At 40.5% G+C, this 14,541-nt stretch overlaps 1 protein-coding gene across 1 annotated transcript; it reads left to right on the top strand.

The window, feature by feature from the left end:
• The first annotated feature begins 8,915 nt into the window (after positions 1–8,915).
• On the top strand, positions 8,916–13,259 carry LOC149169348 (uncharacterized). The gene is made up of 2 exons (XM_089425164.1): positions 8,916–9,779; positions 10,008–13,259. Exons 1-2 carry the CDS (start codon positions 8,916–8,918, stop codon positions 13,257–13,259), a joined length of 4,116 nt encoding a protein of 1,371 aa, XP_089281290.1.
• Positions 13,260–14,541: the final 1,282 nt, after the last annotated feature.

Raw genomic sequence — 14,541 nt, 5'->3', positions numbered from 1 at the left:
GCTCAATAATTGAATTAAGACAGAGATGAACAGTCGAAAATGTCACCTTCATTGATGAACTATCATAACCTTAGGAGAAGGAAGACACATCGTAAAAACAAAAAGCTTATTCAAAATCCCGTGACTGCACTAATAAAGCTAACAACCCACTAGGGAAAGAGGGAGAAACTCTTTCATGTATTCTTAAATAAAATAAGCAAATGCTAGTCAATACATGTGTAATCCTCACAAGGTGTGAGTGAATAACTAAGCTTGCAAATGCAAAATATCCATCCATTGAAACAAATAATAAAATAAGAATCCTTACCTCCGAAAGTAGTCATTTATTAGAACAACAAAACCACCCATAAGAAACCCATTTTAGTTATCAACGAAAAAAAAAAAACACCTATTATATGTAATGGAGTTGTAGAGCCCACTAGGGCAAGAGAGGAACATAATGAACTCATAATAAGCATGACAGAGAGGGTTAGTTACCTAAACTAACTCAAACCATTCCCCACCATTTATTGCAATCCTAATTTGGGTGTGTGATGGATCAATTTTCATGTCAAAATCCTATTGATAGGACACATCTCAATGTGGGAGAATCCTTGGTGTGTGACAACTCAAATTCTCGAAAGTTCAGGTGTGAATTATTTGAATAGTAGTGAGGTTTAAAAGAATATATGACATTGCAACAACTAACCATTACAATATAAACACCCTTAATATTATAGACCACCATATGGATTATTAGAAATAATATAATCTATGCGTAAAGGTTTTTACTCCCACACGGGACAAGAGATATTTATGAGCTCCATACATATGTACATGAGCACTTTTAAATACAAATAACCATACAATTGTCTTAATTAAATGGAGAGATGTGAAAGTGTTATTATAATGCTCACATGATAATAGGTTTAATATCATTTTGTGTTTATTTTGTTTGGTAAAAATAAAAAAAGATGTTGTCACTAGAGTGATGTTACAATAATATTACATTTAAAAATAATAAAATATTACTTACATTAACCAGTTAAAAAATATTAATAACAAAGAAAATCAATGTTAGCCATTAATACAATACTTCAATTTCCATTTTAATTTTACATTAAATTTTATATAGAGAGAATTGAAATTAAAAAGAAAAAATACATTTTAGTATGAGAATATATCTATTTTTTTCACTGCTAAATATGAAACTGACAAATGACATGTAAAAATACTATTATTGATACTACATTATCTGTAATTCATTATATATTTAGTTGACATGTAACATTTAAAATAAAAATATATTCATCACAAAAAAATATTTTTCTATTAGTTATAAATAATATAATTTTATATCAACTTTTTTTTTTAGTAAAATACTTTGTATTACAGTTGTACAAAAATTTCATTCATACGAGTGTTGAGGTTCTGTAAATTCCTCCTGGTCCTTGAAGTGGTGATTGAGGAGGTTTCTCAAAGCCCAAATGTGGTCTCCTATCACTATGAATCCCTAATCCTCCACCTCTGCTACCATTCCAAGAAACGAAGGGAGATGTTATAATCAAAATTATCATCTCCTTGATCATTCATACCTTGATCATTCATAGGTGGGAGGGGAGATCTTAATCTACCATGACCTCCTCTAGGTGGGCTACCTTATTTGTGAAACATTACTGCACTAAAACTAGCTAACTCCAAACTCCTCAATAGAATGCATGTTCCCATAGATAGATGTTGTGAAGTTAATATGCTTGTGTCCCGGGGGCTGCGTGTTAGTTCGTGTAGCTCATACAAATGTTCTAGTCTCATATGGTGTCTATGAAACTAAGGAAAAAAATGGATTAATTTTCTCCAATACACAAAAAACGTTTCCAAAAATATGTCTTAATTAGAATTTATTAGCCAATTTAATTATTTTCCTAAGTCTAACTTAGGGAAATGGCTTAATTAATCGATATTACTTGAGGAAAATCTATTTTCCTCTAGTGACTTCTATAAAATTCATTTTAGAAGTCGAGATGATCTTGAACATTGATTAGAGTTAGCTCTTGGTAGTTAGTTTCTCAATGAGAGAGTATAAGAGGAGGTTGATGGGCATTTGAAGAACACATCCGACATACATATTTGCAGTGAGAGAAAAGGGCATAATGATAGCGTGAGGGCACCAACATATTGAGATTAATAATGACTGAAGACATAGTTGCCGAAGAAAATTCTTCACAATGATTTCTGGTTTCTCAAATATAGAAGGAGATTGATTTTATCTGTAGAGAGGTCAAGTTTATCCAGGAGTGTGAAGTGACTCAGAGAGGCCTAGTTGTGAGAGAAAGAATAAATTTTCTAGAGTGATCAATTTGCATAGAAGAAGCTATGTTTGTCAGTAGATGTTAACTTTTTAGAGGAGGTTGAGTTTATTTCACAATGAGTGCGAGTTTTCCAAAGAGGTCGAGTGAGCCAGGGATACACATGTGGATCAGTTCAGAGAGCCAAAGGAGCAACGAATTGAATCATAGGGGTTGAGTTACTTCTAGGAGGTCAGATAAACTAGTAAAAAAGAGGATTTTTTTTTTGGAGGTTTGCTAATTTATGGAAAACTATTGTAATATTTTCAATTACAAAATTGCTAAAGTAGAATAAAAATACTCATTTGCAGAACTACTTTTCCCCACACTAGGGTTTTTCCAGGACATTTGTTCAAAAATATTGGTGTTTATTATTGTGTGTGTGTTTAATATCTTTCTCAATTCGTATGATTTAATTTTCGTGAAGTTATAGTAGTGTTTTATTTGGTGTTTGCCACATATAAATTGCATAAGACATATCTATTCCAGATAAGTGAGTAATTAACTAGTAACTACAACAATATTAAAAATTTCACATGGTATCAGAGTAGATCAAAGGGTGGAAGAAGGATTTTCACAAGCAAGAGAAGATAAAAGCAAGGATTTATAAAACCTAGCTCGTATTCTTGAATTAATTTGGTTTCACTATATTTCTAAAGGTTTTCAAGAATGGCCTCAACTATTTTGAGAGGCGATCAAGACAAATTGGATGGAGCCTCAAATTTTGGTTTTTGGGAAGCCATAATTTCTTTATTGTTGGAAGAAAATGGTATTAAGGAGTATGCGAACAATGTGATAGCCATATTAATGAATCTAACAGAACTCACAAAATATAAGAAGGAAGTTGCCAAATCTAGGAGGATAATCCTTGATGGAGTCAAGGACCATATAGTTCCACATATCACCGAGTTGGATACAAGGAAGAAAATGTGGGACGCAATTTTGAGGCTATTCCAGGAAGGTACGGGTAATAGGAAGCTGATTCTTAGAGAAAAGCTGAGAAATACCAAGATGAACAAGGGTGAAGACCTTGTTAGCTATCTCACCAGGCTTATACTAGTAAAGGATGAGTTAACTGCAATGAGATATAAACAAGATGATGATGAGCCAATGTGTATAGCCTTGAATGGGTCTACCAAGGAGTGGGATGTCTTCATTCAAGTCTTCAATGGATGAGACACCTAACTAAGATAGGATCAATTATGGAGCAATTTCACTCAGGTGGAGCTTAGAATGAGCCTTGTCAGTGACAACAATAGTAGGACTTAGAAGAGTGAGGAGTAGTAGGAGAATGTGGCCCTAGCAAGAAAAGGGAAAGAAAGAAAGGGTCTAGGGAAGGTCTGAACCCAAAAGGTGAGAATAAAAAGAAGGACCTTTCCAAGGTGAAATGTTATGGTTGTCAAGAGTTCGACCACTATGTCAACAACTTTCCAAATAGAAAGAAGACTAAGAAGAAGGGAAAGAAGTAGACAAAAACTTCAACAAGCATTGACGAGCTCTCCAGTAGGATGGGACAATAATTCAAACTTATTGCTTTCCTCTCTACCTCAATCTCATTGGGCATTTGGTATAGAGATAGCGGGGCATCATTTGAAATGACATGAGTTAGAGATTACTTCTCTACCTATAAGGAGGGTGACATCATATTCCAAATTTAGATGGTGAACAAGTCCAAATGCAATCTAGTTGAAAAAGGGACTATTATGTTTTAGAGGGAGAATGACAAGCCAATTCCTATTCATGATCTGTTGCATATGCCAGGATTGGGTACGAACATGATTTTTGTATTTATGCTTCATGATAAAGGGTATGATGTACTATTTAGAGGGGCACAGGTACTAATTAGGCACAAAGATTTGGAGATGGATACTCCTAAGGAATTGGTTCGTAGTAATAATCCTAGAGATTAGGGGGACCTATGGCATATGAGTATGGACTATATACATCATAGGGAATTCAGATTTCATCATGAGATAGTGACAAGTGTTCCAAGGGCGTTCTTAATCTAGTGCATTCAGATATATGTGGACCAATGTCTACAAAGTCTCTTAGGGGATATGAGTACTTCATTACTTTCATCGATGATTTCTCCAGGAAGACCTGGATACACTTCCTAAAGATAAATGATGAAGTATTTAGTCACTTTATGGAGTTAAATATCTAGTAGAGAATGCCACAGGAATGAAGCTAAATGTTCTTTAGTAGGAAAATGGAGAGAACATAGGAAAGGAGTTCCAGGTGTTCTATACCAGGAAAGGAATTAAGAGAGAATGGAAAGTTCCTTACAAACTAAAAAAAAAAATGGGGTTACTAAGAGGAAGAATGATTCTATATCATAGGAAACAAGGGCTATGTTATATGACTAGGATATACTATGATACTTATGGGAAAAGGCATGAAATGTGACAATATAAATTTAGAATAGGGTTCCAAATAAAGAATTGGGTAAGATGAGACCAAAAGAAGAATTTACTGGGAAGATTCCAAATGTCAGTCATTTCATGATATTTGGTAGCCTAGCGTATTATCACATTCCAAGAGATACACATTCCAAGTTAGTTCAAACTACAGAGAGGGGGTAATTTTTGGGGTACAGTAAGACCTCTAATGCATATCATATATTCATTCTTGGGGACATGAGGATTATAGTTAGAAGAGATGTCAAGTTCATGGAGGAAAATGCATACATGAGCTCTAGAGACTTGCTATCAATAGATTATTAGAGTGAACAATCAACAAATGCTCCAAGATTTTAGCAGTAGGATCAAGGACAATAGAGCATGAGTAAAATGACCAGTACAAGCACAGTCTCAGGTGGAAGATTTCCTAAGGTTTCACATAGTATGGAGCAGTATATGTGAAAAATCAGGGAGATGCATCAAGAATATATAGAGGCGAATATTCCATCATCTACAATTGGCAAGAAGAACCACGAGGTTCAACAGATACTCAGGGATGCTTAAAATTTTGTGGGAGCTCCTAGGATGGGCATCAGACTATTGAGAAAACTAGAGAGATACATTGGCTACATGGAATTAGTAAGTCAGTTATTAGATAACAAGCCTTCCATATATCGGGAGGTCAAACAAAAATAGTTGTGGCAGGATGAGATCATTAAGAAGTCTACCTCAATCATGAAAAATGATGTGTGGGAGGTTGTGCCTAGATCGAAAGACATGGTGGTGATTGGATCACGATGGATTATTACGATCAAGCATAGTGCAAATGGCAACATTGAGAATTACAAGACGAGGTTTTTGGAAAATGGGTTCTCTCATAGGGAGGCAATATACTACAAGGATACATTCTCCCCTGTGGCCTGGTATATTTCTATATGAGCCGTGCTCTCATTAGCTACATAAATGGGATGGAAGACCCATCATATGGATGTTAAGACAATGTTCCCTAATCATGATTTGGAAGAGGAGATATACATAGAGAAATCAAAGCGCTTTATAGCACACAGTAATGAGACCCACATGTGTAGGTTGAGGAGAGAATTGTATGTGCTCAAGTAGGCTCCTAGGGCATATGAGAGCATAGAAAAATGCTTGCAGGTAATGGGCTTCATGAAGAATGAGGTGGATGCCAATCTCTACTGTTTGGTGCTTTGGGTGAGGTTCTCATTCTTGTTCTATTTGTGAACACCTTGTTTCTAACAAGTACATTGAGGCTCATAGAGCAGTGTAAGAGGGACCTTGCATTCGAGTTTGAGATGAAGGATTTTGGGCTTATGCACAAATTTATAAGCATGGAAGTGTGGCCAAAAGATGGAGAGGTTTTCCTTACGAAAGGGAAATACTATATCAAGATCCTGAGGAGATTCAATATGGAGGATTGCAGAGCCATGTCTAAACCCATTATCATGAATTAGAGGAAGCTATATTCATCTAGGGAGAAGGATGTAGACCCCACCTTATACAAAAAATTGATTGGGTCTCTCTTATATTTGGTCAAAACCAAGCCAGATATATCCTATGTAGTAAACTCTCTCAGTTAGTTCATGGTAGGACCAAAGAGAGGGCATTGGAAAACAACAAAGCATGCTTTTCAGTATTTGCGTGGTATAATCGAGTATGGGATCAAGTATGCTCAAGGTGATGGTATTAGATTGGTGAGAAATACTAATGTAGATTACACAAGTAATATTATGGATAGGAAATGCGCTTCAGGGTGTTGATTCAACATGGGATAAATAGTTGTTTCTTGTTATAACAGGAATTGATAGTTTAGTTTAATAAAAAAAACTAAACTAGTCGACTCCTCAAATCTTGTTATCACAACAAGGTAATGAGACAGTTTGCTCAGAATGTACAATGTAAAAAGGAAATGTTTTGGTATTTTTTTGTTTCTGGATATGAATGATACATGGAGAAACAAGGCATATGGGAGATACAAGGTTTCTCTTTATGGAGCTTATATGATAATATCTTTATTTGATGGTGTTGATTTATTTGATTGGTTGATTGCATATGGATTTTATGGTTGTGGTATGATTATGTAATGTTTTATGATGATTACCATGAAAAGTTATTTATGAGATAAAATTTTCAATATATGTGTATGTTCAAAGAGGCCTAATTGAATGGAAAATAGGGTAGATATATATATATATATATATTGTTTCTCCTCTATTGATGTATCATCCAAATTGTTAGGATATTCTGACATATAGGAAATAATTAAGTATAACTTGGTCTAGTGTATAGTTAGGTAAAGTGTGTTTTTTTAGTATGTACTTTTTATAACTTACAATCTAATGGTTCATTCTCTCCTTGGTATTATTGATACTTGATATGTGGCTTAACACCCGATTGGTCCATGATTTCTATTTAAAGAGCATGGAGTATCATTTGTTTGATTACTGTTTATGAGAGAAGCTTATGTAACTTTTATTTCTTTTTATTAATAATATTGCCTAAAGTAGCCAAGTTGGCTCAGGTGTGGACTATTTCCCTCTCTGAGGGTTTTAACCACATCAAAAACACTGTTGTACTAATCTGTGATCTGTTTGCTAGTGGTGTCCTTTGGTGTTCAATCAAAGGAACTTACCTTATAAATTCATGCATGATATCAAAGTCATTCGAGGGACGTATCCATCGGGGATCCAAATCTAAAGTCGGTACAGTTACATCTGACTGTTGTTTCCTAGATTTATTGTTTTTTACTTCTTTCAGGTTGAGAGGAATGCTCTATTGTGTTAGGAGCATCTGTTCCAGTGAGAAACCCCTTTTGTTTCGTGTGAAAAGGTTTTCGATAGCCCTAGCTATGTCACTTTTAAGATTTGGAGGTATATAGTGTTTATTTGCAGTTATAGTTATTTATCTCTTTGTTTATTTCGGTTTATAGTCATATATAGTTTTTTATTACCAGATCTAAACCTTTCATTTCTTCACATTCTATTTTCCTTGTGACTCTGTGTGATTTAGGCAAACCAGAAAAAAAAAAATGATTTTTCTCATGTGTATGCTCTTTTCCGCCATGCCTTAGTGTGATCTCGGAAAATCAGAAACATTGAGGAAAATATCTAGTTTCCGGGGGACTAACCCCAAAACTAACTTTAAGCCATAAGGAGAATACATCAGAGTGGCAGAAGAGACCAAAACGCGTAAGTATATATCCTATGCTCGAATCTGTGTCTTTATCCGCCTGAATGAAGCCCTACCAGAGTCGATTACTCTTTCCCACAGAGATGAAGAATGGACCCAGCCTCTAGATTATGAGCACGTTCCCTTTAGATGCCGACGATGCCATGCTCTGGGGCATCTCTTCAGGGATTGCCCTCTCAATGCCAAAGCCAATTCCCCTGCACCTTCTGAAAACCATACCCAAGATGGCTTCACCAAAGTCACAAATAGGAAACGCTCGCACAAAAAGCCTCAGAATGGATCCAAACCCCAGCCAAACAAACCCATAGATCCAGCATCCAAGAACAGCTTTGATATACTTGGCCAAACTCCTGAAGAACAACCCCTCACCTCTGAATCCATCCCCTCGCGCCCTTCTTCCTCAACCCACCCGCCCCCCTCTGATCTTCCCCCCAAATCTCATTCCCCCAGCGCCTCCCCTTCTATCCTAAGCAGAGATCAGAAAGATCCAGAGACGATTCACAAGAACATGGAAGTTGATGGAAAGGAAGATGTTCCCTAGGACCCAGAAATCAATCAGGAAGACAGCGAGCAAGTGGAGCGAATGGACGAAGAGCCGGAGAGTATAGATCTAATTGGTTTAGACATTCTGGAACTAGAAGCAGCATGCAAAAAACGGGCTTATGACTCCATATCAGAGCTTCAACTCAATAAGCTCGAATTGGTTATCTCAAGGGCCTACCATCAACATCAACTTGGGATTCAACCAGGCAGTCATTGGGATAGCCAACTGCGCCCAAAAGACTCTAAAAAGAGAGGACGGAAGACAGATCTCCAGCGAACTATTGAGGTAGGGAAAATCCTGGTTGATTCAGGCAGATATGCTAAGTTAACGAAGTACTACAGGCCCTCCAACAGTAGTTAATCTATGAAGCTTGTATCCTGGAATTTAAGAGGGCTTAACAGCCCCGGAAAACTAAGGATGTTAAAAAACATGATTAAAATGGAAAAGCCGCAGATGTGCTTTCTCCAAGAAACCAAATGTAACAGCTCCACTCTAGGCGACATACTATCCAAGGCTTGGCCAGGCTGTCGTTCGGTTGCTGTAGACGCCATGGGAGCCTCTGGAGGGCTTGCTATAGCATGGAATACCCAAGCGGTAACTCTCACGGATTTTCATGCCTCTCATCATCTCATTCAAGCAGCCTTCCACATACTGGGAACCAACATTCACGGCAACATATCTAATGTCTATTTTCCGCAAGATACAGGCAGCAAAATCAGGCTCCTAGATACCATTGAAGCCCTAAGCAATAACAGAAGTCATCCGCTATGGATAGTGGCAGGGGACTTTAATATGATCACCAATAGCGAGGAAAAGACAGGAGGGAGAATCAGATTGGAGCCGGAAGTAGCACGCTTCAAAGACTTCATCCAAGCTGCATCCCTTATCGACTTGCCATTTTGCAATGGCACCTTCACCTGGAGCAATCGTAGAGCTGGGAAATCCCAAATCGCCTCCAAATTAGATCGATTTCTAATCTCTGACAATTCAGTGCACCTAGGCGGAGATATCTCAGCAGAAATTCTTGCACACTCGGGGTCGGATCACTGGCCAATTGCTCTACAATGGAGAAGACCAGGGGATCAAACAAAAAGACCCTTCCGCTTTGAAAGTTTCTGGCTTTCGCACCCTGCATTCAAGGATTTCGTCAAGACCACATGGGCATCTTTCATCCCTCCGAAAGGCGCACAGATGTATCAATTCCAACAGAAGCTAAGATTTCTAAAAAGTCAGATCAAAAGATGGAATAGGGAGACCTTTGGAAACATATTTAAAGCGCAACAAGATCTGAATCAAGAGCTGGTGAACCTCCAACAAAAAATAATCACTGAAGGGCACACGGAGACCACCCTGAACCAAGAGCGACTCATTCACAGTCAGCTTGAAGAAAGGAGAAAGCAGGAGGAAATCTACTGGAGGCAAAAATCAAGGGTCAGATGGCTGAAGGAGGGGGAACGCAACACCAAATTTTTCCACAGAACCACGATGCAGAGAAGGATGCACAATACCATCCCCTTCATCCAAAAACAGACAGGGGAAAAAGTGGAGAAGCATGAAGAAATTGAAGAGGTACTCCTCAACCATTTCCAACATGTCCATCAGGAACCAGTAAACGACAGGCAACCGGCTATTGAGAAAATAATCCGAAATGTGCCAAAAATCATATCGGAGGATCACAATGAGCTTCTAATGCGCCCCATTCTTCTGCAGGAGGTAGATGACGCTATGGCCCAGCTCAAAGAAGGTAAGGCCCCAGGCCCAGATGGATTTACCACCACTTTCTTCCATGCCTTTTGGGACATGATAAAATTGGAGGTGTGGAAGATAGTCGAGGAATCCAGGGCCATGCGCTGGCTCCTCCCCTCCCTCAATTCCACTTTTATCACACTCATCCCCAAAGAGGAGAATTCCATCACTCCTGACAAGTTCAGGCCCATAGCTCTTTGTAATGTCATCTACAAAGTCATAACAAAAGTCATAGCAAACAGGTTAAAGCCCCTCTTACCTCTACTTATCTCTCCGGAACAGTCGGGGTACGTGGAAGGGCGACAAATAATGGATGGCATCCTCCTCACGCATGAGATAATCCATTCCCTCAAGCACTCAAAGCAGGCAGGTATGATTCTCAAACTGGATCTCTCTAAAGCTTTCGACAAGCTCAGTTGGACTTACATTCATCATATGTTAAAAGCTTTTGGATTTGGATCCATGTGGATTCGCTGGATTATGAGCCTTATTACCTCCACTCACTTCTCCATCCTGGTGAATGGCATCCCCTCCCGTCCTTTCAAGCCCTCTCGAGGTATTAGGCAAGGTGACCCCTTATCCCCCTTCCTTTTTGTTCTGATGGCGGAGGGTCTTGGCAGACACATCAAACATGCCCTCTACTCTCAGCAGCTAAAAGGCATCTCGGTCCACAACACCCCTGCCACATCTCATCAGCAATTTGTTGATGATACCATGCTTTTTGGTTATCCCTCTGCCCAGGAAGCTACACGCTTCAAATCCCTCCTCAACGACTTCTCTGAGGCTTCTGGAACTCATGTCAACACCTCCAAGTCGCAGATATTCTTCTTTCATACCCCTCCTCAAGTCAAATCCGCTGTCACACGCATCCTTGGTTTCCCCGCTGCCACCCTACCCTCCAAATATCTCGGCGCTCCTCTCACTGCTTCTGCCTTAAAACTTCCAGCTTGGAGCTCCCTCCTTGAAAAACTTGAGTCCCGCCTCAACCTCTGGACCTACAGATCTCTTAACCTCGCCAGTCGGGTGGTGCTCATCAAATCTGTCCTTCAGGCCATGCCTCTCTATCTCTTCTCAATTCTGGCAGCACCTAAGTGGGTCCTAAAGAGAATCAGAAGCCTACAGCGTGATTTTCTTTGGGGCAGCTCAGCAACAAATCGCAAATGGGCTCTGGTTAAATGGTCTTCTGTATGCATGCCCAAAGACAAGGGCGGCATTGGACTTAGGGACCCAGAGCACAGTAACTCCATCATGAATGCCAAGATCTGGTGGCAATGGATCACTAACCCAGAAAAGCCTTGGGTCAAAATCTGGACAGCCAAATATGCTAACCACAGACCTCAAGAAGAACTCATTAGGTTCACACCCACTGAAAAAGGGTCGTTAATTTGGAATGCCGCCAAGCAGCACTATCACCTAATCCAACAGCATAGCTTTTGGGAGATCAGGAATGGAAGAATAGCTAGATTTTGGACAGACGCCTGGAACCAATTGCCCAGGTTAACTAGTGTTCTTCCTCCAACTCTGCTACCTAATAGGCAGGAGCAGCAACGGGATAAAGTACATCATTTTTGGATACAGGAAACAGAGCAAGGTTACAGAAAATGGAGGCACAGTAATCAACTCCTCACAAACGCAACCAGTCAGGAGATGGAAGACCTTGACAAAGAATTAAGAAAACGAAGAATTCGGTATCATGAAGGCAACGACATTCTCAGATGGGGTTATCTACCCAAGGGGACTTACACCTCAGCCGAGGCCTACAAGTTGATCAGCAATCTTCCACCTTCGACTGATCCCTTATGGAGCAAGCTTTGGGAGCTCGGATTATGGCCCAAAATTTCCTACTTCCTCTGGCTAGTAGGACACAAAAAAATCCTCACTTGGGACAGACTAAGGAGAAGAAGCTTCCAAGGCCCTTCTATATGTCATAATTGCTTTCAAGACGAAGAAACCCTTCAGCACCTTTTAGCTACCTGTCCCTTAGCCACCCAGATCTGGGAAAAAGTAAGCTTCAGATGCCAAAAAAGTTGCAGAGAGGGCGAAGACATCATCAGCACCATCAGGCAATGGCCAAAAAGCCCCTACAACTGCGAAATCCTCAACCACCTATGGAAAATCATCCCGGGTCTAATCCTATGGAATATCTGGAAGGAACGAAATAAACGTATCTTCAAAAACACCAGCTCCCATATTGATGAAATATGGCACAGGCTTCAAGGGAATCTCAACGAAACTATGATTCTCAGAACTTGGTCGAAGGAGGATCTCCCCTCAACAGACAATGAGAGAAACATCCTCGACAATTGGCATCTGCAACTGCCACAAGAAGTTTACAATCAGCAACCTTCCAAGAGCAACAGTAAAGATAATAGCTGCTGGAAAGCCCCCCCAATTAATTCTTTCAAACTCAACTTTGATGGGGCCTCCAAGGGCAATCCTGGAGCGGCTGGATTCGGAGGAATTCTGAGAGATTATGAAGGCGCTCCCCTGCAAATCTACTTTGGGAATATGGGGTGGGATACTAACAATTCAGCCGAGCTAGAAGGTCTCTGGCAAGGTCTCCTACAAGCGGAAAAGCTCAATCTCCAACCCTTGATTGTGGAAGGGGATTCCCAACTACTCATCAACATGGCCACCCGCATACAGAATGGTTCCCAAGCCCGGAAAATCGCCCCCAGCTGGAGACTAGAAGCGAGGCTAAACATCATGGAACAGTATCTTCGAAATAACAGAGCCATCTCATTCAATCACATAAGAAGAGAAGGCAACAAGATAGCTGACCTATTGGCTAATGTAGGGGTTGAAAATAATCAGGTTATCCTATCTGGATCCATGGATATCATTCAAAACAACCTCCAAGCACAGGAATGCGAATGCCTCATCCAGAAAGATGCAAGCCACCCGGATGCGGGTGTAAGCACAGGAGAGAGTGCCAAGCCACATGGCCAGCATGTGATGACACGAGCCAGCCAGCGGGAGAATACCAGGGACGCCGCCGCAACAATAAATGTGCAGGCCCCCGCTCAGAACTCTTAATGAAATTAAAGACGGATAGATGGGAGGGCAGGGCGCATTCATGGCGCTCAAGATTCAATGGAATGTTAATGGATTTATGTTGGTTGAAGGTATGGAGTCACACCATTCGAGCCTGGACATTCTCTGCCTTCTGGCAGACGCTGAGAACTCTGAATTCTCTGCTTTTCAAGAAAGGGGCTTCAAAGCACCATTTTCAGGTGACGAGAAGAGAAGCCCTGAATTGGCAGCTCTGTTTCACTCAGCCAGCTCCATTGTCACCATGGCTAAGCCAAGAGAAAGACAGCCATGCAGACGCGGAAGTGGTCGTGGGAGCTCCTCCCGCCCTCCAGCAGCGGATGCTCACCACCATTGTTGCTGCTGCTACTGTTATAGACGGGCTGGAACTCCCCACCTGCAGGCATCACAATTCTTGGACACGGGCAACCCAGCTGAAGGACCACCAGCGCTTCCAGCGTTTGGCACCGCAGTGTTTAACTTGGGGCACCTCAGTGCACATATTTCAGTCCTCTTCGTTAGGGACTCAGAGGAGGATGACGAGGGTTCAAACGGCAGAGAAACGCCCTCCGATGACCAATCGGGAAGGGCTGAGGAAAATACAAAGGGAGCACCTGAGAAGGCACCCGCCCAGCCTCAGACGCAGGAGGCGTCGACGTCCAAGGCGGGAGAAGAACGAGCAGGCCTCCCGAAAGAATATGGTTGGGTCCCGATCATTGAGGAGGAACCGGAGGAGTAGCAGACATTGGCTCCGTCATCCATCTTTTTGCCCAGGTCCAGTTCTAAGGTCTTCTGTCTCGGTCGTTTTCTATGTTTAGGATAAATCAAAATGTTTCTGTGTGGGTCTTTAGTTCGTCTGCAGGTCTTTTTGTAACTTCGTTTCAGTTCGTAAGTCTTTTCTGGGCGATTTCACATGTCCACGGTCGCCCCTGCGAGGGTGGTTTTTTGTGTCACAGCCCCTGTGTGGGCAAGGTTAATGTAAAAAAGAAAATCTTGATTAGTTTTGAGGCAACTTGGACACATCTCTCTGCTAAAGCCAGCTGCCAACCCATTGTGCTACAGATGGCCATGGGGAACCTGTTTCACTGCTTGTAATGATCTTTTGTACATAATATAATTACCTAGCATAGTTTTACTGAGAAAAAAAAAAAAACATTCACGTGGTTCATTGGCATCTTCAACAACATTTCTTCAAAAAGCCTTAACTTCTTCATCCAAAAGTCATTTTCAGAGCCGTTTTTTTAATCGACCTAATTTTTCAAAATATTTCCATTGGAATACTTAATAT

The sequence above is a fragment of the Pinus tabuliformis genome, chromosome 4_2 (assembly GCF_031772625.1).
Source record: "Pinus tabuliformis cultivar Carrire ecotype Pingquan chromosome 4_2, CPIR1, whole genome shotgun sequence".
NCBI classification, from domain to species: domain Eukaryota; kingdom Viridiplantae; phylum Streptophyta; class Pinopsida; order Pinales; family Pinaceae; genus Pinus; species Pinus tabuliformis.
This window is presented reverse-complemented; position numbering and strand designations above follow the sequence as displayed.